The sequence below is a fragment of the Bos mutus genome, chromosome 13 (genome assembly GCF_027580195.1).
Source record: "Bos mutus isolate GX-2022 chromosome 13, NWIPB_WYAK_1.1, whole genome shotgun sequence".
NCBI classification, from domain to species: domain Eukaryota; kingdom Metazoa; phylum Chordata; class Mammalia; order Artiodactyla; family Bovidae; genus Bos; species Bos mutus.
In genome coordinates, this window is record NC_091629.1 from 43,934,786 (window position 1) to 43,958,828 (window position 24,043).

The 24,043-nt window shown below is 45.2% G+C and overlaps 3 protein-coding genes across 4 annotated transcripts in view; 1 reads left to right on the plus strand and 2 right to left on the minus strand.

Moving 5' to 3' along the window:
• Positions 1-679: 679 nt before the first annotated feature.
• FAM209A (family with sequence similarity 209 member A) lies at positions 680-5,529 on the minus strand. The gene is made up of 2 exons (XM_005887971.3): positions 2,079-5,529; positions 680-1,134 (listed from the first exon to the last, which is right to left on the minus strand). Exons 1-2 carry the CDS (start codon positions 2,325-2,327, stop codon positions 877-879), a joined length of 507 nt encoding a protein of 168 aa, XP_005888033.1. The 5' UTR covers positions 2,328-5,529; the 3' UTR covers positions 680-876.
• A 137-nt stretch (positions 5,530-5,666) lies between these two features.
• RTF2 (replication termination factor 2) overlaps positions 5,667-24,043 on the minus strand; it is a 43,307-nt gene continuing 24,930 nt past the window's right edge. Inside the window, exons 6-9 of one of the 2 annotated variants that reach the window (XM_070381512.1) lie at positions 9,850-9,963; positions 7,012-7,066; positions 6,812-6,907; positions 5,667-6,059 (exon numbers count right to left, since the gene is read on the minus strand). In XM_070381512.1, coding sequence (XP_070237613.1) covers positions 5,905-6,059; positions 6,812-6,907; positions 7,012-7,066; positions 9,850-9,963 — 420 coding nt within the window. In that variant the 3' untranslated portion in view covers positions 5,667-5,904. Of the gene's footprint in view, positions 6,063-6,811; positions 6,908-7,011; positions 7,067-9,849; positions 9,964-24,043 lie in introns of both variants that reach the window. The other variant, XM_005887970.2, reaches the window with a different exon arrangement.
• On the plus strand, positions 20,300-23,958 carry LOC102269034 (beta-1,3-galactosyl-O-glycosyl-glycoprotein beta-1,6-N-acetylglucosaminyltransferase 7). The gene is made up of 3 exons (XM_005887969.2): positions 20,300-21,269; positions 22,251-22,346; positions 23,735-23,958. Exons 1-3 carry the CDS (start codon positions 20,300-20,302, stop codon positions 23,956-23,958), a joined length of 1,290 nt encoding a protein of 429 aa, XP_005888031.2.

A 24,043-nucleotide genomic window follows, 5' to 3' on the forward strand; every position in this document is an offset into this window, starting at 1 on the left:
ATTCTCGTCTGGGAAATCCCGGACAGAGTGGTCCATGGGGTCGCAAAGGATCGGAAATGACTGAAGCGACTTAGCACTCACAAAGAATGCTAACCCTGACTGCTTTGGAAGCTCCTGATTAGCTTGTCTATATCCAAATGACATTAGAAACGTGGTTTGAGTTTCCATTTTTCTTAATCCACTTAGATACATGTAACTGTCAGTTTTGTGTAGAAAAAGTCAATATGTTAGACCCACAAGATAGAATGAATAAGTTTCTGAAGGTAAGAAAATGAAGTGAGGGATTCCCTAGTGGTCCAGTGGCTAAGATTACACACTCCCAATGCAGGGAGCCCAGGTCAGGGAACTGGATCCCACAGGTCGCAACTATGACCAGGAGCAGCTAAATAAATAAACATAAAAAAAAAAAAAGTGAATCCACCATCCTCCGGGCACACATACCTCCTAACTCAATCATTTTATAATTTTAAACCTATAATTAAAGTTGTCCTTTGTAATGTAGTAAATTAGAGAAAAAATGGTTCTGCCCTTTCCAAAAATAGCTATTATAAAGATAAGTTATTACAGAAATAATATTAGCATCTTATCCCAAAATCTCCCAAGCCTTATTCTACAAAGGTCATGGCCCAGTGGCCAAGCTTGTCACTGTCCTCACGCTTCTCACCACCCTCAGCTCTAGAGAAGGTAAGAAACACAAAAACAGTAACTGCAATGGCTTCTGGCCTCACGTTTTTTTTTTTTCCCAGTTTAAAGAAAAAATGAGAAAGGAAAAAGGTCACAAATACGAGAATTGCTTTTCTTCACAACAGTTTTATAGTTTGGATACAGTTTGTCAGTACCCAACTTCTCCTCTCCTACTTGGACACACAAACCCACTCAATCGACAGAGTCTTCTTCGCCCCAAACCTCATATATTGTAACTTTATGCTGTGGATCTGCGTTCCCTAAGTTCTGAAGCCTGAAGTGACTGCTGGTTGCCATGCTGACTTTCAGATTCCGCACCCTGGACACAAATTCCACAAGGTCCATCTCGAGCTGGGTTAAGGTACTGAATGCATAGTTTTTGTTGGGTGAAGCGTTTTTCCTTCCTGGAGGGCGAAATGTACAGCCCCGAAGGGTGGGAGGAGTCTGCACCTGTCAAGAAAGATATTCAGGGTGAATGATACCGTTGACATTGCTGGTTTGTGTTGACGGAGTTCTAAGAGAGTTGGGCTCACCTGAGAGAAGTTGGCTCTAGCATTGATCTAGTCAAAGGACTGGCAAATGATGGCCAAATATGGCCTGCCAGCTGTTTTTGTTAATAAAGTTTTATTGGAACAGCCAGGCTCATTCATTTGCCGATAGTCTATGACTGCTTTCATGCTCAAAGGGCAGAGTTGAGTCCTTGCAACAGAGACTGAATGGGCTACAAAGCTGAAAATATCGACTATGTGGCCTTTTGCAGAAAGGTTTGCCAATCCCCTGCTCCCATCAGTTTGGACACAGTATCCTGGAGCGTTGGGTCTGCTGAAGAGGGAACAAGCCACCATATTTCTCTTCCCATCCCCTTCTCAGAGCTCTTCAGCCACTTCATGGACAGGCTGTTACTTCTTTACACCTCTGACCCTTTACAACAGATCTTTTCCTTTACTTGGAATAATGATACCACTTCCATTCAGTTCAGCAACTGGTAATAATTCAGATGTCAGGGAAATGAAAAATCAGTGGTAGTGAATCTGGCTCTGTAAATAATTTTGACCTGAAACATGCCAAGTTCTTGAATCTATCCTCATTTGAAAAAAAAAAAAAACAAACTGATTTAACAGGATAAACTTTGAGCCAAGGTTTTAGTTGCCTAATAAACAAAAGGTGGCCTTCAACTATATGAGTCCCAACCTCTGTGAGTTCAGGCCTAGTTTTCTCTAAGGATATGTGGGGAAATGAGTTAACCAGCACACTCAGGACTGGGCGTAGATACTCCATATTCAAACTCGTTATACCTAACAGTCTTGCCTGTAATAACGAGAGCATCTGTTTCTCTTGAGTCTGAGTTTTCTGAGATGGAATCAACGTGGATTAACAAAAGGAGCCACCCTTACCTTATTCTTTTCACCATCTCCTCGAAACTTCAGTATCATGTACAGCACAACAATAAAAGTGAGCCAGAGCCACTTGCTCCCAAGCCAGCTTTGGGTATGCTCTGGTAGATTCTGCCGAATTCTAAAGTGCCCTCCGCAGGGCACCTTCCCCTGGGTTTCTTTGGGTTTCTCTCTCAGAGAAGAAAACATAAAGGCATAGCCGCAGGAGAGACACAGAGGCAAGAACAAGCACCATTTCAGAGACTGCATGGTGAGCAGAGATGGCACAGGACGTGGCTCACAGTGGGCTGGTGTGCCCTTGCACCTGGAGACAGGGGACCAGGCAGGGCTGGGTTGTTGGTGATGTCACAGAGGGCCCCCCAGCCAGAACCTGCTCTGGCCATTGTGATGACTTCAGGGCAGAGGATTAAGAGGCTTGAGGGGGTCGCCTGGGAGTAGGATTTAAAGGGAAATGGCATCATTTCCAGCAAGCAGTCGAAAAAGAGGTGGGGAGTGACAGAATGCCATCTCCCTGCCAGTGTATGCTTTCTGAGCCTGGTGCTCTACTGGGAGGGCGGGTCCATCTCCTATTTTTATTTTTGCATTTGTTGAATCCAGACACTGTGGTGAGCAGAGCAGACTCAAGGCATGTGCCCCCATGGAGCAGAAAGCTGAATGGGAAAGAAAGATATTAAACCAGAGGCTGCAAACTAGGAGCTCCTGATGTGTTTTGTGTGGCCTACACTGTTCTGAAAAATTATTGTATTCAGTCGCTAAGTCGTGTCTGACTCTTTGTGACCCCATGGACTGTAGCTTGCCAGGCTCTTCTGTCCATGGGATTCTCCAGGAAAGAATACTGCAGTGGGTTGCCATTTCCTCCTCGAGGGGATCTTCCCAACCCAGGGATCAAACCAAGTCTCCTGCATCTCTTGCTTTGGCTGGGGTATTTAAATGGGGGTGGGGGAGCTCCAATTTACAAAGGTCAGATTTCTGATTTCCTTGAAAAGTATGGAAGATCTGATAACACAGGGCCCCTCTCTGCTGGAGCCAAGTAGGAAACCGCCCCTCCGGTGGCTATGTTCTACTGTCCCCACCACTTCCTATTACCTCATATCCACACTCGCTGACATCACCTGAGTGTACAACGCCTGGCTTAATTAAGAGTATCATTTACTTCATTAAAATTGTGATAAGGGAATTAGGAAAGACCTCTTTTGCTTTTACTATTTATAAATTGAAGACAAATCAACATTTGAGCATTAGTTTTACATGACCAGTTATCAAATGGTCACAGTATGAAGTATGCAGTTGTTCATTAGCAAACTGTTTTGAGTTTTAGACTAATAAGTACTAATAGCGGAGATGAAAACTGAAGAAAAATGCCAATTTGAAGTTTGTGAATAGGCAATGGCACCCCACTCCAGTACTCTTGCCTGGAAAATCCCATGGATGGAGGAGCCTGGTGGGCTGCAGTCCATGGGGTCGATAAAAGTCAGACACGACTGAGCGACTTCACTTTCACTTTTCACTTTCATGCATTGGAGAAGGAAATGGCAACCCACTCCAGTGTTCTTGCCTGGAGAATCCCAGGGACGAGGGAGCCTGGTGGGCTGCCGTCTATTGGGTTGCTCAGAGTTGGACACGACTGAAGCGACTTAGCAGCAGCAGAAGCAGCAACAGCCTTAAAAAAGCTCCATCCTTTTAGGTGATCTTTTTTTCCTCTAAGTTCTCTGGAAAAACAATGGAGATTGGACATCTCGATTTCAAATGTAAATGAAAACTAATTTTTATTTTAATATTTAACTGTTACTGAAAAAAGTGAAAACGTTAGTTTCTCAGTCATGTCTGACTCTTTGTGATCCCATGAGCTGTGGCCCATCAGGCTCCTCTGTCTATGGGATTCTCCAGGCAAGAATCCTGGAGTGGGTAGCCATTCCTTTCTCCAGGGGATCTTCCAGATCCAGGGACTGAACTGTTATTACTGTGAAAAAACAAACTGTGATGAGGGAACTTCCCTGGTGGTCCAGTGGTTAGGACTCCAATGCAGGGGACACAGGTTCGATCCCTGATTGGGGAATGAAGATGCCGCAGGCTGAACAGCATGGCCAAAAAACAAAAAAACTGTGGTAAGAAATGAGAGCTTTGAGAGTGCGAGGGGGTAGCTGGAGGTTAGTTCAGGCAGGCAGGTTTTCCTGAAGAAGACATCCGGGCAGAGTGTGAGGGATGATCAGTTGGCTGGATGAAGTGGGGGAGAGGCTGATATCCAGGCAGGTGTGGGGACGGTGAGGCGACAGGGGTGCCGCAGACAGGAGCCGCCGCCAGGAACACAACCAGGCCCACAGGCCACTGTGTTCAAAAACCACCAGCTTCTGAAAGTGACACAAAACAAAAAAAATCCCAATCAGCGGAACACAGGGCTTGCAGCTGTTCCGATGGGTCATGAGATTCACACATTTTCCTCAGAAAGAAGACTTCTACTGCTACAACCCAGGGTCCACGGTGTGTCTGCACTCAGCCTCTGACTGTGTTGAGCCCAGGGAAGTTCTGTGAGAGGATGTGAAATCAGAAGGGGAGACAGAGGAGAGTCGGACGTACCACACAGGCTGACGTGGGGATCACACTCCCCCTAGCTTCAGGGGCGGGGGGCTCCCGGGTAGAGAGCTTACAGGAGTGTGAGACCCCAGGCTTGATCAGAAATAGGCATGGTGATCGTAACTAGATGTCTGCATATAAATGTACATAAACGGTAATTTTCACGTTTCTTCTGGAAAAAGTCTGCAACAAAAATTCACTGATCTTGATATAATCTGATGAAAATGCATCTATATTCACGTATCCTGGGGTCCAACTCCTGACTGCTAAGGCAGAGGACAGGGTGTCAGAGCAGCCTGGCTTCAGCTCTCCAGCCCCTTCCCCTTCCCAACCCCAGGCTGCTCCCTCCCGCTTCCAACTTCCTCTCCCAGCTCCTTTGTCTGCTCTAAAAAAAATTGTATTTTCCTGAAGTATAGTTGATTTACAGTGTTGTGTTTCCTCTGCCTGCTTCTTAATGGAACCCCATGCCCCGGATCCCCTATAAAGAACCATCTCAGTAATATGCCCCTGTCTCCAGAAGGCAGGGCTCACAATCTTGAGGCTCCTGCCTTTAGAACAGTTTCATTAATTAATGACTTTAACATACTTTATGCATGAGACATACCAATTTTATATCCAGTTTTCCTTTTCATAATCTGCTGAGAAAGAATGTGGCATTGATGTGACGTCACAGAATTACTGTCACTAACAATGCAATGGTTCCAAGTTTCTTACTCAAATATTAGTGGAAGAAGGAAAACACAGAGATGAGAGAAAAAGCAGACTTTAGACTTAATTTTTGTACCAAATCATCAGGTGCGCAACTAAATCGCCTTTCTCATCACAGCGATGGAGCAAGGAAACCCCCTAAGTCCCCTGCTCTGGTGCAAAACGCTCCCTCCCACAGCCCTGCAGGCAGAATGTACTTGAAACTCAACTCGTCCTTTCTCAAGTTCAGTCTCACTTGGCTTATTTAATTAATTAACCATTGGCAGCAAAACCATGAAAATGTTAGTCAAAATGAGCTGACCACACACCCAGGAGGAACCTGGAGTCTTTAATTATTTTGAGCATAAATATGCAGCCAACGTGCTCTTAGGGCCGCGGGAAGGTCCAAGTGCACAGAGGGTGGAGGTCAGTGGGACAGGGTGACGGGCAAGGCCAGCGGGGTCACAGAGTCCCCACTGTGCCTTCCTACTCGAAGGCACCGTGCCTGGCTCCAGCTTTAAGGGGACGAGCAAGTGCACAGGCCCCAGCTGAGGCCGCACCGCTGGCCTCAGAAGCAGTAGGATGTGTGGGTGACCCAGTGGGCCGACTCCTCCTTGGAGCGCTTGGCGGAGCTGTGGGTGGTGAAGAGAGACTTGTAAGCTTCTGACTCTTCGCTGTCGGCGATGGACCTCTTAGCGGCTTTTCCAGAAGTGATCCCGTGTGCTGCTGGAAAAACGAGAAGCTTTCAACTCTGAGGCTGGGGCTGCAGACCATTCCAACCATCACATTCTTGAGAGGCCACCAAGCCCAGGAATTTCCCTCCTCCTTTCTGGGGAGGAATGCTGAAATACAGTATCTCAATCACCAAACCCAAAAAACAAACGAAGCTACTGTATGTAAATCTGTCATTTAAAATCACCTTAATCACTACTTGCACTGGCCCCAGCTTCAGGGATTGACGTACATGAGACCCTGAGGCCAGGGAGCTGGTATGTGGAGGGGTTTCTGGAACCCATGAACACTAGATGACTCACTCCTTACCTCATCCATCTGTCCTTCTCTTCTTTGTGAAATAAGTACTAGTGTCTCTAAATTCTGGACTAGCCACCAAACAGCTCCTGGCTGGGAGGCCAGAGGAGGGAGGCTGGCTCCAGTGCACAGAGAACCCAGCCTTGAAACGGGGAACGACCGAGTCAGGTCTTTGGTCTCTGCACCCCGTTCGCCTGGCCCTACGAGCAGGCTCCACAGGAAAACTGGACAACGGCATGTGTGAACACCCCCTTCAATCCTGACAGGTCTTCTGCTCCAAGGTGAATCAACCGTTTCTTAGTCACCCCCCAAGAGAGCTCAGGGAACCCCAAGAGAGACACGATCAGGATAAGCTAGAGTCTCCAGAGTCACCCCAGCAAACAGTGACACGACCACGCGGGTCTCCAGCTGTCTGAGTGGCCCACAGTCGTCTCAACTGGACCTACCTGCACTTTTGGGAGCAGAGTTGGTCTTCTTCTCTCGAGTGTCAAGGCTGGTTTCTTCGGGCTTCCCTGTTTTCATTTTTGATGGTCCTGGGGTTTCTGTGAAAAAACAAAGCAAAACAAAACCAAAGCAGGAACTTACTTAGCAAAACAGGCCTAGCGGCTTATTTTTGCTAAACAAGGACTTCTTTTTAGCATCTTACCTTCACTGATTTCTGATTTTGAGACAGACTCTGCCGCCTTAGGTTTCTTTGTTTTCTGTGAAAAGAAAGGGAGAGAGGACACGTGCTCCAATTCACTGATTTTTAGCGTCTGTGTGGCTGCCACTGGCCTGGGAGTCCAACTTGAGGCCGACACAGTCACCTAGGGCAGGGCTCCCTCTGAAGGCGACTCTGACCCTCAGCCCTGCACCTTGGTCCTGCCTAGGTGTTTCTGGCTGCACACTTATGCCTCACGCAGTACACATCTAGAGGGATCTGCTCAGCTGTACAGTTATATTCCAAAACCACATCCTCAGACAATTTCAACGAGGAAGACAAGTTTCGGTGAGAACAGTCCGTTTTAATAGTGACCACCACACACATAAGAGCAGTTAGCTGGATAATAACATAAAATCCAGACAGGATAACCATGGACTGAGTCCTAACCTTTTCAGGAAGACCTCTTCAAAGTGGTCAAAATGTTCTGACATTTGTGTATTTAACTGTAAGGACTTGAGGCCTGTACTAAAGAGCACTTTAGCCAATTCTCAACTGTGGATTACTTCTGTTAGAATTCTGTTGCTCATAATAGTTAAAGTTAAGCTGGTCAGCAAAAAGTTAAGAAATGAAACTTCTAAAAACCACACAGCTGGGCTTCCCTGCTGGCTCAGTAGTAAAGAACCCACCTAACAATGCGAGAGACACAAGTTCGATCCCTGAACTGAGAAGATCCCACAAGCCGAGGAGCAACTAAGTCCGTGTTGCTACTCAACTACTGAAGCTCGCATACCCTAGAAGCCATGCTCTGCAACAAGAGAAGCCACCACAATGAGAAGCCCATGCATCACAACTAGAGAAAGCCCACGCAGCAATGAAGACCCAGTGCAGCCATAAACAAATAAACATTAAGAGAAAAAGAATATTAAAAACCACACAGCTGATTCAATCATAGGATAAACAGGACTCTTCACTGAGGGAATTTACTCTCATCATGACATTTCCTTCAGTATGCAAAAGGCGGCGCTACAGATACACAGCCTAACCCTTTCAGGAGGCTCCCATACCTAGAAAACATCCCACCTCTAGAAAACATCAGAGACCCTGCTCAGGCAGTGGCCTCTTGGTCTTGTAATATATATATACGCCTTGTGATTTGTAACATCTGTACAAAACACAATGTCCTGTTCATTTCACACAGGCAAGACATGCATTCAACTCTGAGGGTAACACATCGTGGTTCAAAAATAATACAGAAAAGTGACTTCTAAGCCCTCCACTCACAGATAAGGTTATGATGTTTGAAAAGCATGGGCAATGGGGCATTAGAAAGGAAATGCTATGTCCTATTCCTAGCTGTGGGTATATTTGGGAAATATTTTGGTTTCCCGGCAGCCGTCTCTAAGAGGCATTCCCAGAAGCTCCAGGAAGGACCCTGAGGAGACAGGCAGGTTAGCTCCGCTGGGCTTTCAACAACTTGGCGGAAGCCTGGGACACAGGAGACAACTAAGGTAAGAGGGCTACGACCACACCACCATCTCTACTAAAGCTTCCTTCAAAACACAATCTCCCCTTCCGTGCTTTTTAAAAACTGGACTTGATTGGTAGCAGCAATCAAGGACAAGCAGATCCTTTTTGGTAAATGTCCTCTGTCAAAAACATCTCAAACTTTTTCTTTTTTTGCTCATTTGATAATGAGATCACAGCTATTTAGAAAACCAACTTGAAATGAACACATTTATAGATTTAATTGCTCCTAAACCTAAAGTCACCCCTTTAAAACACAGAGTGGCTCTTTATCCTCATGAATGTTGTAATAACCCATACAAGACCACTTCGAGGAACACTTCGATTGGCATTTGATCACATAAGCTGGGCACAATTTCCTGTACTACAGAATAATTCACACAAATTATTTATTTTCTACCTAAGTGAGACAATAAGAGAAGAAAACCCAAATGGTTTAGCTCTTTCTGAGAATTCTGGACACGTAAGACCAATACCACATTCTCAAGCATCAGGCTTTTAAAGCCCCATGAACATGAATTACATATTATTTGAGAGTGATACAATCCTGCACTTTCCTCTATTATGATTTTTAAAAAAGAATAACCTGAAAAATCTTTAATTATGACATCACTGGTAGATGTACTCCAACTGCATAAAAACAGGCAGGCTATTTTTTCTTCCCCACAATTTTATGTCCTCAATTTTCTAGTATTTTAGGCATTCTTTTGCCTTAGTTCTGAAGACATGAAGTTTCTCCCACATTTAAACTAAACCTAACTTTTTTTTTTAAGAATGTAAAAAGACCATAGCTATCACCTTAAGTACTCAAGAAATAACAAAATTCACTGCTGGATACAGAATCGATGGCATATTGAACACATTTCTTAGCTGATCAATTGTTTTGAGCCTGGGGCACAAAACAAAGCCTGCACCCCGACACCCCAACCCAGAGCATTGCCTGCAGTTGATGCTCACTGAGGTGCCACTCAAAACAGGTGGGCGGGAAGAGAGTCCAAGCCATGGCTCCAGTGGTGGGAAGGCTATTCTCTGCTCTCCTGCCCGTGCTCTTCCCCTGCGGGTGGGCCAACCACTCCTCCCTCCACACTGAAGAGGAAGCTGAGTGCAGAGCAGACCATGGAGCCCGAGCTCCGAGGAATCTTCTAGAGCCCACGTTCTTCTAGGTCATAAAAGCCACCTCCATCACTGCAAACCCTGAGGGCGCTGCCAGCAGTGTGGTTGTGGGGTTGCAACAGGCTCCCGAGCAGGGGCCATAGCTGGGCAGGACCTACTTTTGCCCAGACTCAGAGGCTAAGGGCAAAGCCCAGGACGCGGTACCTTCCCCAGCTTGGCTCGCAGCCGCCTCTCCTCCATCCTGCTCTTCAGTACTTCCACGTCTTCCTTGGTGCCATTGAGCACGATGACGTCATCCTCCTGGAAGGCAGCCCCACACTGGAGAGGAGAGAGGAGAGAGGAGACAGGTCCCGTGAGCACGCGGACAGCAGCGACCCCAGGTCCTGGCTCTCAGCCCAGCCACTGGGCCTCCTGTTGTTTTCCCGCTTGCACCTTGGCTTGATCCGCTGTGGAGGTCCCGCCCTGCTTGGGGAAGTTTCCGGGCATGGTTAGTCCAACAGGCCTGCCTACAAGACTGGCCTTGGCTGGTGTCTGGGAACGTACATTTCTGGAGGGTTCTTCCCATTTCCAAACTGTGCTGGGCTTCTGCTTACAGTCCCCACCCCCGCCACTGGACCCAACCTCTGGGTGCACAGACCCAAGCACGGGGTGGGCATTTAGGAGATGCCTGTTAAGGACTCACCAGCAGTACTTACTGAGCACCTACTGCTGCCTCATCTCATGATGACAGACTTAATACGAGCCCATGAGGCTCACACACAGCTGAGCCAAGGCTAGAAGGGAAGAGACCAGGGGATCTCACATTCCAGACAGAGGTCTGTGACCTTGACCTCAGAGCAGCACCTCCTGGGGGATCCCTGGGACCCACCTTTCAGTTCTGGGGTGGGACCTGGGGATTCACATTTCTAATGTGTTCTCAGGTCCTGCAGGTGCTGCCTGTGGGGGAACCAGGCTTTGAGAACCACGGTTCTAGAGTTTAGATAGTTGGTGATTGGGGCAAATGGGCTGAATTCTAGCAGGACGGGGGAGAGATCATTCCAGAGACACAGCTGCATCTCAGCTCTGTCCTGGGCTGCAGTGGCCACTGTCATCCCCACAGGGACCTGCATTTTCAGCCGCTCCCTGGGGAGCCCGCGCTGCTGAGGACAGGGTGTGGGCCAGGGGCATGGAGGACCTCTTCCTGTGGGCTCTCCAGAGTCCCTCTGCCTAGACCCTGGCCTCAGTTACTGCCTCTGTTAAAGGGAATAAACTGAACTCCCAGCAAGGGTAACACTGAAGGGACTAGAATGCCGAGTTGGGCACCAAGCACTTGACCATTCTCAGCTACTGTTGCAGTTGCGCATTTTCTTGGAGCAGAGCTTCTGGTATCAGCACAGGTGGAACTCTAAGACACAGCCCTCTGCACCATGCTCTAACCAGCTTCCCTAGGCAGAAGCACTGCCTACCCTGAGTTCCTTATCCATGGATTCAACCAACTTCTGACTAAAAATACTGGGAAAAAAATTTTTTCATAAAGTTCCAGAAAGCAACACTTGAATACTATTTAAATAGTTACCACGCATCTGTGCAGGGCAGTAACTATTTACACAGACCCGCAACTATTAACATAACATTTACACCGTATTTACAAAGCATTTACATTCTATTAGTAGGAGTGTTAGTTGCTCAGTCGTGCCCTACTCTTTGCGACCCCATGGACTGCAGCCCACCAGGCTCCTCTATCCATGGGATTTTCCAGGCAAGGATACTGGAGTGGGTTGCCATTTCCTTCTCCAGGGGATATCTTACCCAGGAAGATCATTAGGTATTATTATTATTCTTAGGTATATTCTATTAGGTATTTTATTAAGTAACCTGAAGATGACTTGGAGTATATGGGAAGATGGATGTCGGTCACACGCAAATACTACACCATGCTATATAAGGGACTTCAGCCTCTTCGGATTCTGGTATTGGGGGCGGGGTGGGGGGGAGTGTCCTGGACCAACCCCAAGCCCCCAGCCCAATAAGGAGGGCTGACAGTCACATGGCTGCATTCTCCCTACTGGGAGGTGCGCGCCTGCATCGGGGGAGAACGCAGAAGGAAGCCTCACAGGATTCCTCTAGACAGCCTGAGTCTCCATCCCTCACCATGAGGGCTACACACCCCTGCTGGATCAGTGGACAAAGCTGGGCCATGAGGACAGCTGTAGGGCACGTCCGGTGGGTCCTACTAGCCCACTCTGCCCAGAACAGTAAGAGACCAACTGTGCCCAGAATCTCTTTGATAGAGAACATTCTCAACACAAGACTGTTGCAAGTTCTGTTCTCAGAAGCTGCCAAAGCTTTCCCAGCACCTCCCAACTCTCCTCAGCCACTGCCTTAGCTGTGTTATTTACTGTGGTTCTGGGTCCAAAAAGCATAGCTCCAAGTCAAAGTAAGCTCACGTTCGGGTAAGTTTTCTCAACTGAAAAGACATTCCTTTGACCCACCAAGCCCAAGGCTGGTGCCGTAGAGATAGTTCTGTGCCCCTGGAGAACAGTGAGGCTGGCAGGCCTGGGGAAGGGAAGAGCCCCTCTGCAGGGGGAGAGTCCCTCTAACCCAGAAGCCGCGGGTTGTGGGAGATTTGGGCAGAGCCTTCCCCTGGAGGTGTCCTCCTTGGAGAGACAATGGGAGAGAATCTGCAGGAACAGAATCAGGTGGTAGATAAGGCCCAGTGAGGCTTGGGGCCGGGTTCTGGTGTCAGTAACCCTCCTGAGTGCACAACCGTGAGGCAGAGTTGTGGCGTCTGCTCACCCTGCTCCATCACAGCCGCGCTGTCCTCCTCTGGGGGCTTTCTGTGCCTCCTTCCACCTTCCACCATGCCCTGCTGCCCTGGCCTGATCATGTCAGTGGCCTCAGCCTCCTCCCCTGCACATGACTGCTTAGTTGCCTGTCTATAATGGTGGGCTCTGCCCTGCCTGCTGCTGTGGTATGCTGCCCCCAAAGTTGTACTCTTACAGCTGATTTAGCTGCTACCACCACCAAGTCAGGAACTGCTCACGTTAAAACTCGTGGTATCTTGCTCTTGGTCTCCAAAATTTAAAAGACCCACTAATATCAAACCCACTCTTCCCTCAAGGCTTCAACTGCCTGGACTTGACCTGGCAGCCCTTGGAGAAGGCACCTGGCTCTCCCACCAGCCACAGGCCTGTGACCTGACCTCACCAGGCTTCTGCAGGACTCCAGGGCCCTGGGTGGAGCAAACCATCCCTGGAGGTGAGTGAAACCAGGGCAGGAATCAGGCTTCTGCCATGATGCCAGCCTCAGACTGGGGCTCTTCTCTGTGGACTAAAGGGTAGGAATCACTTTAGAAAGGGGGGGGGAGTGGCGCTGCTGTAAAGACCCCAAAGGGACTGATCCTCTCTCTGCCTATAAAATTAACATGCACACAAAGCAGAAAACACCATATTTCCCTGTGAATGCATTTTTCTATGTGTGCCATTACCATGCACTTGAAATCGTAAATTCATTTTCAGTTTTGCTTCATCACTTGGACCTTAGACGTCCAAAAAAATGAGGGGGGGTGGATAGCTAAATAAATCATAATACGTTCCTAAAAAGGAAGCGTATATATAGCTATTTTAGATTTTTTGACAGCATAGAAAATGCTTATTATATGTTAAAAGGAAAAGTAGGCTGGAAGTTATATATTCATATGATCTCTGGATGTTAATTTCTTTTTAAATATTGGGAAAAAAAGGCTAGTAGCAAAGTCCTGAAGGAGACAGAATTAAGAGTAATATGCCTCTCTATCTGTATTTTTACATATGAGACAAATGGAGTAGTGGTTTCTCAATTTTTGTTCTTACGAACAATAACTGTGATGAAGAACTGATTACATGCATCTCTGACCCAGAAATTTCACTTCTGAGACTTGGTTATTCTGTCATAGAACCCTGTCAGTTTCCTGCATTCATGGCTTATAATATTAATAAATGAATGCATGCCTGTATGTGTGTATGAACTTTTAAAACAGGGCTTCCCTCTGTCATACCGTAAGCTCCAAATGAGAAGGTTTTATCTTTCTTGGTTGTAGCCAAGTCTTAAGCCCAGGGTCTTGCACACAGTGGACGCTCAGTAAATAACTGCTGACTCCATGAATGAGAACATAACCTAAAGAAATATTTCAAACCAGGATGAAAGGGAGTGAAATTTTAAAGCCAAATAGCTCGCCTAAAAGGCCGCATGAACCTTACACTCCCTAAAACATGTGAGAATGCCCATCACATCACATAAAGGCAGGGGTAAAAAAAAAAAAAAAAAAAAACTTACGGTAATCTAAAAAGGAGAAGATTGCTCCTCTTGGGCTTTAAGAAATACAAAAGTACCCCACTGTATTCATAGCACATATAAATTCTGTTATTTATGTTTATGCTGTTTTCTTAGGACTTTCATTTAAAAAATTTTAGCTGAATCAATCTGTAATGGCAACCCACTCCAGTACTCTTGCCTGGAGAATCCCATGGATAGAGGAGCCTGGTAGGCTATAGTCCATGGGGTCGCAAAGAGTTGGACACGACTGAGAGACTTCACTTTCACTTTCAATCTGTATAAGAAGCTGATACATTAAACCTATCTTTCATCCACTTATTACAACAGCTCCTCCAACATGTTTGATTTTTATTCTGTATTTTCCTCAGAGCTGTGGGGTGTAAAGTGCATGCAAGCAACTCTCACCATTTTCTCAGCTGTTTTCTTCCACTGTTTTCCCCAGGTTAAGGATGTGAGATCCAGGTGAAATCCAGCACCAAACCTCTTCCCCCAGGGATGGACCTGCCAGGCCAGTTCAGCAGCACCCACGGGACATTTAAGACAAGCCCTCAGGGTCCTGGGGGGCAGCACTGCAGCAACGATTTGACGAGCTGGCAGGGTGGCCTTTCCTTTCTTGGTAAAATTAGTCTATCGACTCAGAGAATCTGAATACCTCCATACAAACCTACACAGGGTCTCCCCACTGAAAGGCTGCATAGATCTGTTTTTATATAAAAAGCATGCATGTTACATGCACAGCAATGCTGCAGCCCCTTAAGATCAGACAGACCAGGTTCTCTATGCCCCATTAAGAAAACTTAAGCAACATCTGTTCTGCAAAAGAGCAACAGGTATCTCGAGTGACCGGAGGTGAAGAAAAGCTGGACTCATCTGACTTAACAAAGAGCTCAGGTGTCTGGACACCCACGAGGGTGAGAGTCTCTGTGGGCTCTGAGTCACGTCTCTTGGCTTCACTATCCCCGGCAGACACACGTGGGGTAAACCTAAAGAGCGGACCAGCAAGTGGAGGACCTTTTAAGCCAGAAAAGCGAAGATTGTTAAGAGGAGAAGTACCCATCAGAGAAGAGTAACAAAAGGGGGGAGCCACTACTCGTGGACAGAGACTCCACCTCCGCCTGGTGCACAGGCTAGCCGGTGGCCGCTGGAAGATGGGGCAGGGCCAGGACTCTGCCTGTGTCTCTGAAGTCAGGCCTCTGGAGAGCCATGCTGAGGCACTCGACTGCTCCAATGCTACGTAGGAAGCAAGTGAGATTTTTAAGCGATTTTTATTTACTCCCTGAATGAAAAAGGCTCAATAATCAATTCTGGCCTTCTTCTTTTAAAAACATTTAAGAAATCTGACCCAGGACTGCCAGGATTTCACCCAGCTTTTAGAATCCGAGAAGCACCCCGTGCTGCCCTTCTCCTGGGCCAGGTGTTTGTTTTGTAAAGGGAGCCAGCCCTGAAGAAACACTCAGGTTCTGTTTTTCAACCCATGGGTCAGAATTGACAAGAATAAAATCCTCCAGGGATGAAAGGGTAACAAAACCTGCCAAGCGACTCTGGTTCATGTGACTTCAGCAGGAGCCGCAGCAAGAGAAGCAACTGAAGGAGAAGAAAAGCCAGGCAGGGTGCAGACACGCCCGGACCTCCAACCCATGAGAGGAGCCTCTCTCGGTAAGTGCTTCATGAATGCCACAGGCTGAGCAGGTATTGTTACTACTAATAAAATGAAATTTAAGTTTTTCTGTGTCTCCTCCATGTCTTTAAACTAGAACTACTGGAATATCAGTAATATTTTAAAATTCAGAAGTACTGCGCATCTTTTCCTCTCAAAAAACAGCCCTCATTTTTTCATTTAAGTCAAGAAAATTTAAAGTGGAATTTTAAGAATGAGACCAATTTTATTTTTAAATTTTAAATGCTGCCATTTATTGATTCCTCATGTGGGAAATAACTAAGTCAGCCTCAAGGCCGTGTCCACACTCTCAGTTCTCAATCTGCACCAATAAGAAGAACGTTGTATTTGCTGTGATGTTCTGAGTGGATATCCTGAAATGCAGTTTCCCTCTTCATATCAAAGTGGCTGAAGAAACAAATACTCATTTTAGGAATTAGCATGTTGTGATTAAGACATCTGTTTTACTAGATAGCTAGATGGTCTGAGTTCAAAATTAGTCTAATATGTTAAAGCTCAAATAGTTCAAGAAAAAAACCGTTAACTTGTAGGATGCTCTGGACATCATTCTGAGCCTAGAGATGACAGAAAAACACATAAAATTTTCATCGCTGCAGCTACAGTGACTTTTTTAGGACAAACACACAGTAAATGGAGAGAGAGCCGACATTCATGGTCTGAAGGTCTCACTACTCCAGGAGACTGGTGGGAATTAAGCACCCCCATCCGACTTAAGCACTGAGCACCCTCCCAGGCCAGGCTCAGGAGGAAACACTCGTCTATCCACTCCCACACCCCTGGGTCCCTGGGCCTTAAGAGACAGGTTCTGTCATATACCCCCACCTGCAGTCCAGAAGATAAAGACTACACTGTTTAATCCCTGTTAAATTGACATTAACCAGCTAACATTAATGCTCTAAAACAGAAGCATACTAGGGTATATGGCAAAATACCACAAGTTCATCTTTAAAGATGCCCATGATCTATTTACTAACAGGAATAACCTTTAAATAAGTGTAAGTTTCAGCAAAATAATTAATTTATACAGGATGTTGCCAACCTGCCCTTTAAAGTCCATACAACAACTTAAATCTCATCATAATGAAATTCAAAACGACTGCCCCGAAGTGTTCCAGTGGCAATACCTGGTACCAAACCCACATTACTGGCTTTGTTTTGGGCTGTTTAAGGCTTGTTAGTGGGGTGGGAGAGGAGGACTACAGAAGGACACAGAAGAAAGGAAAAAAGAAGGAAAATATACTTACTGGCTCTCAGTTAGGATAGTAAGGAATTGTGAAATAACTTCTTGGAAATATTTTATGCTTGGACAAAAAACATAAAAGGTTAAATTATTCCATTCTGAGAACAAGAATTAGAAATCATGTGTGATTGCTAATACCACAAAAAGGAAAAAATCTTAACACCATCCTTAACCATAGCCTTGGTAATTACTTCTATTGAAGGATATTCTACAAAATCTCTTAGATGTCATATGTCTTCAGTCAACTGACTGTAAAATCTTTAAAACATTATTCATTGTCTGGAAGCTATTTAATTCTACTGTACACTATACATATTTTATTATTATTTTTTGGCCATTCCCCTACCAGGGACAGAACCCATGCCCCACTGACCCCCTGCCCTTCAGTGGAAGCACAGAGTCTAAACCACTGGACCACCAGGAAAGTTCCATTATATATATTTTAATGACGTTTTTGCCATGCTCAGTTGCTAAGTCGTGTCTGACTCTGCGACCACATGGACTGTAGCCTGCCAGGCCCCTCTGTCCATGGGGTTTTCCAGGCAAAAATACTGGAGCAGGTTACCATTTCCCACTCCAGGGGATCTTCCCAATCCAGGGATGGAACTCGAGTCTCCTGTGGCTCCTGCATTGGCAGGTGATTCTTTACCACTGCACCACCTGTGAAGCCTTATTTTAATGAGGCTACTCATTAAAAAAAAAAAAAAAAAAAAAGAACTATATCTGCTCCTGATCCATGAAACACAATGATAACTGCCGCTCTTTCTAAAGCCTTTAAAATACACAGTTTAAATAAAACTTTTTGCGGAAGAAAAAAAAGGCTCAAAAATAAAAGACTGTACTTTTTTTTAATGGGATCCCCTCACTTGAAAAATATTGCTTGTATTTCTTGGAAATTAGTGATTAAAAGTCACATGTTTAACAATTATAGTTTCATGATGACTACAAAAGTTGATTTCACATTACAGAAACAAAACAACAAAAAATCACCAAGAAGAGAGGCTGGAAATGCCTGCAAAGCTGAAAATGGTGTTCATTTACTACTTCAAAAGAAAAAATTGCCAGGCCCTAAACAGTTGATCCCTGTAGCAATTTTCACGTTATCCACCTCGTGGAGGTTAAACCAACAGCAACAACTATTTACATTCAACAGCAGTAGGGTCTCCAAAGGCTTCATTTCAAGGCTGTCCTTGAAAGGCTCGTGTTGAAACAATGAAAATAAAGTTGGTGGCCCTTCCCACAACGTGACATTCTAGCACTCCCCAGCTTCTAAATTTCAAAGTGAACCTGAGCTAAAAGGAAGACTGGGCAACTGTGAACCACACACCACAGAACAAGAGGTGGAAAGGCGGCCGATTAACCCTGACCACGCTCCACTGACCGTCTCTTTATAAGGGAGGGAAGGGACTTAGCCCATGTATTGCCCTGAAGGACAACAGGTTACACATGGGACTCATCTTCATTTAATTATCACAAACCACTGAAAATACCCAATCCTCTGGGCGCTGCATGAGGTGGAGTCTGTCAGTGAAGTGGGGCTAACACTTCTGTGATGAGGCCAGCTGGTTTTACTTTGACCATAAGCTTAAAAACATCAACCAAGACAACAAACTGAAAAATACTCCAAACCCCCTTCCCATGCTAAAACTAAATGCAGGATAAAATGTAATAAACTATGGTACATGGTTTACATTTAACCAAAATTCTTAACAGAGAAGCATTTCTTTTCATTTCAGGAAGGTATTTCCTTCCAACTGGATTTCTGTTTACATGATAAAGGTTGTGTCTATTTTAGAGACCAGATACTGAAATGTGTTAATGATGACTCTGTACTTCATAAAAAAATGTCTTTAAAATTATGCCATAATGTTTTCTGTTTGGGACCATCAACAAACATTTACTGAACTAGAGTAAAATGTAACCTGGCGTATATGGGCAGCAGCTGCTTTTTATTTTTGAAGCATGATGTGTAAAAAGAAAACTGTATACATTTTAAAAATCCACAACCTTCAACCAGCATTTATAGTTTTTCCTGGCTCACAGTTTTAAAAGCACAGAGATAACTCAAAAATGTTGCCTCATCCATACTTTCAAATGGCATTTGCAATAATGATGTGGAAAGGTAAGGGGCTAATGTGAAATTTGAGATTAACACTGGTCAAAAGTAATTGGGTCTTTAAAAACAGGAAGGAGGAATAGGCAATGATGACTTTTTTTTTTTTACAGAAACTTAGAAATAAGACTCATAAATAAGGAAAAAAATTACTAACAATAAAGACATTTTACCTGATCAATTTTCTTCCCTAAATTCCCAAGGATGGTATTTGCATGCTAATAATAATTAATTAAAACACCTATTCATGCATCTCTATAGAGTTCAAGAGAGGCAACTAAATTATTATCAAATAATCTTATTAAAAATATCTTGTTTTTAATCACTGAAGCCTTCTCTAAAAAAAATTAAAATACATAAATTCATTTCAGTAAGTCGAATTATGTGATCACAAAATTTCTCTTGATTTGTTGTTCCTTTTATTGAAAAGATATATCCTCATAACATGATACAGAATTACAGCCTAAGAAATTCTGGATAATGCAAACCAGGACAGGATCTACGTCCAAAATAAATCTTTGAGATTTTTTTTTTCTGCCAAGATAAAGGCAATAACACATGAAAATATATTCAACACCATCAATCATTGGGGAAATGCACAGTAAAACCACAGTGAATTACCATTACCAATTAAACAAATTTTAAATTGACTACACCCTGTGTTGGTGAGGATGTGGAGTAAACGGAATGCTCATACTTTGCTGGTGGGGATAGAAAATGGCACACTCACTTTGGAAAACAACCTGGCAGTTTCTTAAGAAGTTAAACACCCATATGTGAGCCAGCTAGTTCACTCTTAGGTACTTACCTCAGGGATACAAAAACACAGGTCTACACAAAGACTTATGCATAAATGCTTACAGCGCCTTGTAGTATCCTAAAATGGAAACAACTTCAGTCCTTCAACAGATGAGCAAACAGATTGTGCCACATCCATTTGATGGAATACTGCTCAGCAGTAAAAAGGGAAAATGGTGATAAGTGCAATGATGTGGGTCAAACCTTAAAAGCATTATCCTAAGTGAAAAAAAAATCCAGGCAAAAAAATACACACGTGTAACTCCATTTATATAAAACTGCAGAATATGCCAAAACATCTACAGTGACCAAAGCACATTAAGAGATTATCTAGAGACAAGGATGGAAGGAGGATAGAGTACAAAGGGGCCCAAGAAAACTCTTATGGGGTAAAAGAAATGCTTAACGTGACTGTGGTGTGGGTTTCACAAGCACTTTCACAACACCCTGAATTCTGTCTGTTGTTCCTTTAGGAAGCTGAGAGGAGAACATTTCAAACCATGGTAATAAGAAGGCAACTGGAGCTCAAAGCATGAGCCAGCTGCGAGCCACAAAGCCTGGTCTTCTCGTGTGCACAGCCATTTGCATCTTCATTTTTATTTATTTAAGGAATCTGACTCCTGAGGAAGCAGAGGAGGAACCCACCCACCCAGCAGTGGTGGAATGCGGCTTCTATCCAGATGAACTGTGCTCGGCTTTGTTTGAAGGGAAAGAGGCGGCTCCCCAGATTGCAAAGTTCTGTAGAAACCCTCATGGATCTGAAATACTTGCTCATTTACACAGACCAGGAAATTGCTCCAGGATTTCCCAGGAGTTGCATTTCATAACCAGACCCCTGTCTGCAGAGGAAGCCAGCTTCTCTTTGGCATATATTGTAACTATTCATAAGGAGCTGGCTATGTTTGTGCAGCTACTCAGGGCTGTTTATGTGCCTCAGAATGTTTACTGTATTCATGTGGATGAAAAGGCCCCAAAGAAGTATAAGACTGCAGTGCAATCCCTGGTTAACTGTTTTGAGAACATTTTCATTTCATCAAAGAGAGAGAAAATGGCTTACACTGGCTTTAGAAGACTACAGGCAGATATTAACTGTATGAGAGATCTAGTGCATTCCAAATTTCAATGGAACTATGTCATTAATCTCTGTGGACAGGACTTTCCAATCAAAACCAACAAAGAAATCATACACTACATCAGAAGCAAATGGAAAGATAAAAATATCACTCCCGGAGTAATCCAGTCACCAAGCATTAAATCTAAGACAAGTCAGAGCCATCTTGAATTCAGCCCTGAAGGAGACATCTACGTGTCTCCAAATGCAGGATTCAAGGTTGAGCCACCCCATAACTTGACCATTTATTTTGGAAGTGCTTACTATGTACTAACGAGGAAGTTTGTGGAGTTTGTGCTGACTGACATCCGCGCAAAAGACATGCTCCAGTGGTCCCAAGACATCCATGGCCCAGAGCGACACTACTGGGTGACTCTGAACCGACTGAAAGGTAAAAACAATCCAGCAGAGGGGTGTCTGTGCAGGCCAGCTGCAACAGCAGACGTGTACCCTTGAAGATTCTATTTCAGCTCTTTGACTTGGCAAACAGCTCTACATATTCTGTAGGACCTCCCACTTGGGTGGTTGTTGGCGGGGGTTGGGGTGCAGGGTGTGTCTGCTTTTAGGGGTCTGGGCTTTGCCAGGCTCACTGCTTTGTTCCCTCTCCAGAAGGAAGTGCCAGCATTCTGCATCTCCCCAAATAGAGCCCTTTGAAAATTCTGAGCACAGATCACTGGAAAGGTCTTCCTTTCTTCATTTACTTATTAGATACTGCTGAATACCTACGCGTACTATTTATCATGCTGCTGCTGCTAAGTTGCTTCAGTCGTGTCTGACTCTGCACGACCCCAGAGACGGCAGCCCACCAGGCTCCCCCGTCCCTGGGATTCTCCAGGCAAGAACACTGAAGGGGGTTGCCCTTTCCTTCTCCAATGTATGAAAGTGAAAAGGGAAAGGGAAGTCGCTCAGTCGTGTCCGACTCTTCGAGACCCCATGGACTGCAGCCTACCAGGCTCCTCCATCCATGGGATTTTCCAGGCAAGAGTACTGGAGTGGGGTGCCATCACCTTCTCCATATATCATGCTAGGGGCTCTTTAAGAATGGAAAATATTAAAACTAGCCATTGTGTGTGGGTAGGTAGGTTTTCTGAGAGGCAGAGGGAAATATGATGCTTTCCTTTAAATGGGGCTTATTTGCGACTGGCTCCAACTGGGGACGGGCCTTCAAGCTTGAATAGCTAAGTGAATAGGTCCAGGAAGACAGTGCAAACAATGAGTCCAGAAAAAATGAGTTAGGACCTTTTTAACCACTGAAAATCCTTTCAAATTACCCCAGAGAGCTGTCCTTTGTGCAGACAAGGGCACACATCCTGAGTGAGGTAGGGCTTGCTTTCCACCTGCTCCCTGTGTACCTGCCTGTCTTCTCCCTTAGACGCTCCGGGCTCCACCCCAAACGCTGGCTGGGAAGGAAACATTCGAGCTGTTAAATGGAGAAATAAGGAGGGAACAGTTCACGAAGGCTGTAAAGGTAAAAACAAAACCCAAGGGAGCTCCCTGGTGGCCTAATGAGTTAGGACTCCAGGCTTTCAACTGCTGGGGCCTGGGTTCCATCCCTGGTCTGGAAACAGATCCTGCAAGCCAACCAGCTCAGGAAAACAAAAAATAAAAACAAAATAAAACACACACCATAGGATGCCTTCAAATTTTACAAAAACTGTACAACTGCTGCCTCAGTAACAATAGGAAAAGGCTAACGGTCATGTATGAGATGATCCAATTAGCATGGTGTCAATTTTTTAAAAAACTTCTAACTACTCTCCAGACAGAAAAGTACACAAATTCTAAGAATCTGAGTCAATAAATTTTCACAAAGAGAACACACAACAGGACTGCAACTTCCAAAATTTTCAGATAAAAATACATCAGCCATCTGGCTTTACCCCACTTGCTCCTAGAATTCAAACCCAAACATTTATTTAAAATGAGCTCCCTGCCTCCCTGGGTCTATTAGAACAAAACGACTGAATAACACAAGTCTGTGCTCATTGGTGGGATCAGCCAGCGATACCCCACATTTCCAACACAGTTCCTGCTGAAAAAAGGTCTCTTTCCTTTGCCCTCAGGAGGCTCTCCGGAACCGTGAATTCTTTTGCCCCTTTGACTGGTGTCCCAGAGGTTTTAGTTACTGGGACAAAACACAGAAGCCAGATAGTGGGTGGAGGAGAGAGCAGTGTCTCTGTTCTGTGAATAGTCTGGAAGAGAATTAGCAGGCTACAGGGAGGTTCTCAGGCTCATCAGTTTGGGGGAGATCACTTCCGGGTTGAAGAGCCAGAACCTGGCTCCTAGGGAGCGATTCAAGCCTACTCTCCTGGGCTGGCTCTCCCTGCCCACCCAGACCTGCGATGTGAAGATGGCAGAGAGGGGCAGACAGTCTCAGGGAGGAAATGATGGATGACGATTCACAACGTGACACAGACGGGGTCCAGTAGAAAGATGGCAAGTTCTCTGGTGCACACACGGAAGGGAAAACAGAGCATGCATGACCTCTGTGGGCCCGCAGCTCGTGGTGGACAGAGAACTCGCGGAGACTGCAGCAAATCCCTGCGTGAGTCAGTTCTTCACATCAGGGGGCCAGAGAGTTGCAGCTCATGACGAGCTAAAATTCTAAAGAATTCACCTACAGCAGCCATTAAAGACTTCACACATCACTAACCAAACGAATAGAAGCTTCCCTTCCATCACAAGTTCAAAGTTGAAAATAAAAGCCCCTTTCAAAGCACTTGTGGAAATCATGTTTAATCTGAACTTGCAAGAAGCAGAGAGGCCTGAGAGATGACCTTAGAAGTGGCACTTATCCATGTAGATGTACACTGACAACAAAACAAAGGCGGCTCAGCTTCTGTGTTCTCTTTGCAGGCCACTACGCCCAGGACACCTGTGTGTACGGACCAGGGGATTTGCCATGGATCATTCAATCACCTTCTCTCTTTGCCAACCAATTTGACTCGACCGAGCCTCTTGTGGTCTCCTGCCTGGAGCGGTGGCACAGGCTCAGAGTTCTCGGGCAGGCAGAGGGCCCTGTGGAGGCACACTGGCATTTCCAACGGGAGAGCCATTTTAATACGGAATTGAACCGCTGAGTCGAAAGTTATAGAGACTGCTTGCTTTCTTATTGGTATCATTCTGTTTTCTTGACTTGAAATCAGAGAACATTCAACCAAAAAA

Excerpts from the sequence above, each read along its gene's own strand:
- LOC102269034 (XM_005887969.2), top strand. The coding sequence starts at position 20,300 with ATGAGCCAGCTGCGAGCCACAAAGCCTGGTCTTCTCGTGTGCACAGCC. Across the intron at positions 21,270-22,250 it reads GACTCTGAACCGACTGAAAG|ACGCTCCGGGCTCCACCCCA; the intron begins GTAAAAACAATC and ends CTTCTCCCTTAG. Across the intron at positions 22,347-23,734 it reads AGTTCACGAAGGCTGTAAAG|GCCACTACGCCCAGGACACC; the intron begins GTAAAAACAAAA and ends TTCTCTTTGCAG.
- FAM209A (XM_005887971.3), bottom strand. The coding sequence starts at position 2,327 with ATGCAGTCTCTGAAATGGTGCTTGTTCTTGCCTCTGTGTCTCTCCTGC. Across the intron at positions 1,135-2,078 it reads GAGATGGTGAAAAGAATAAG|GTGCAGACTCCTCCCACCCT; the intron begins GTAAGGGTGGCT and ends CTTTCTTGACAG.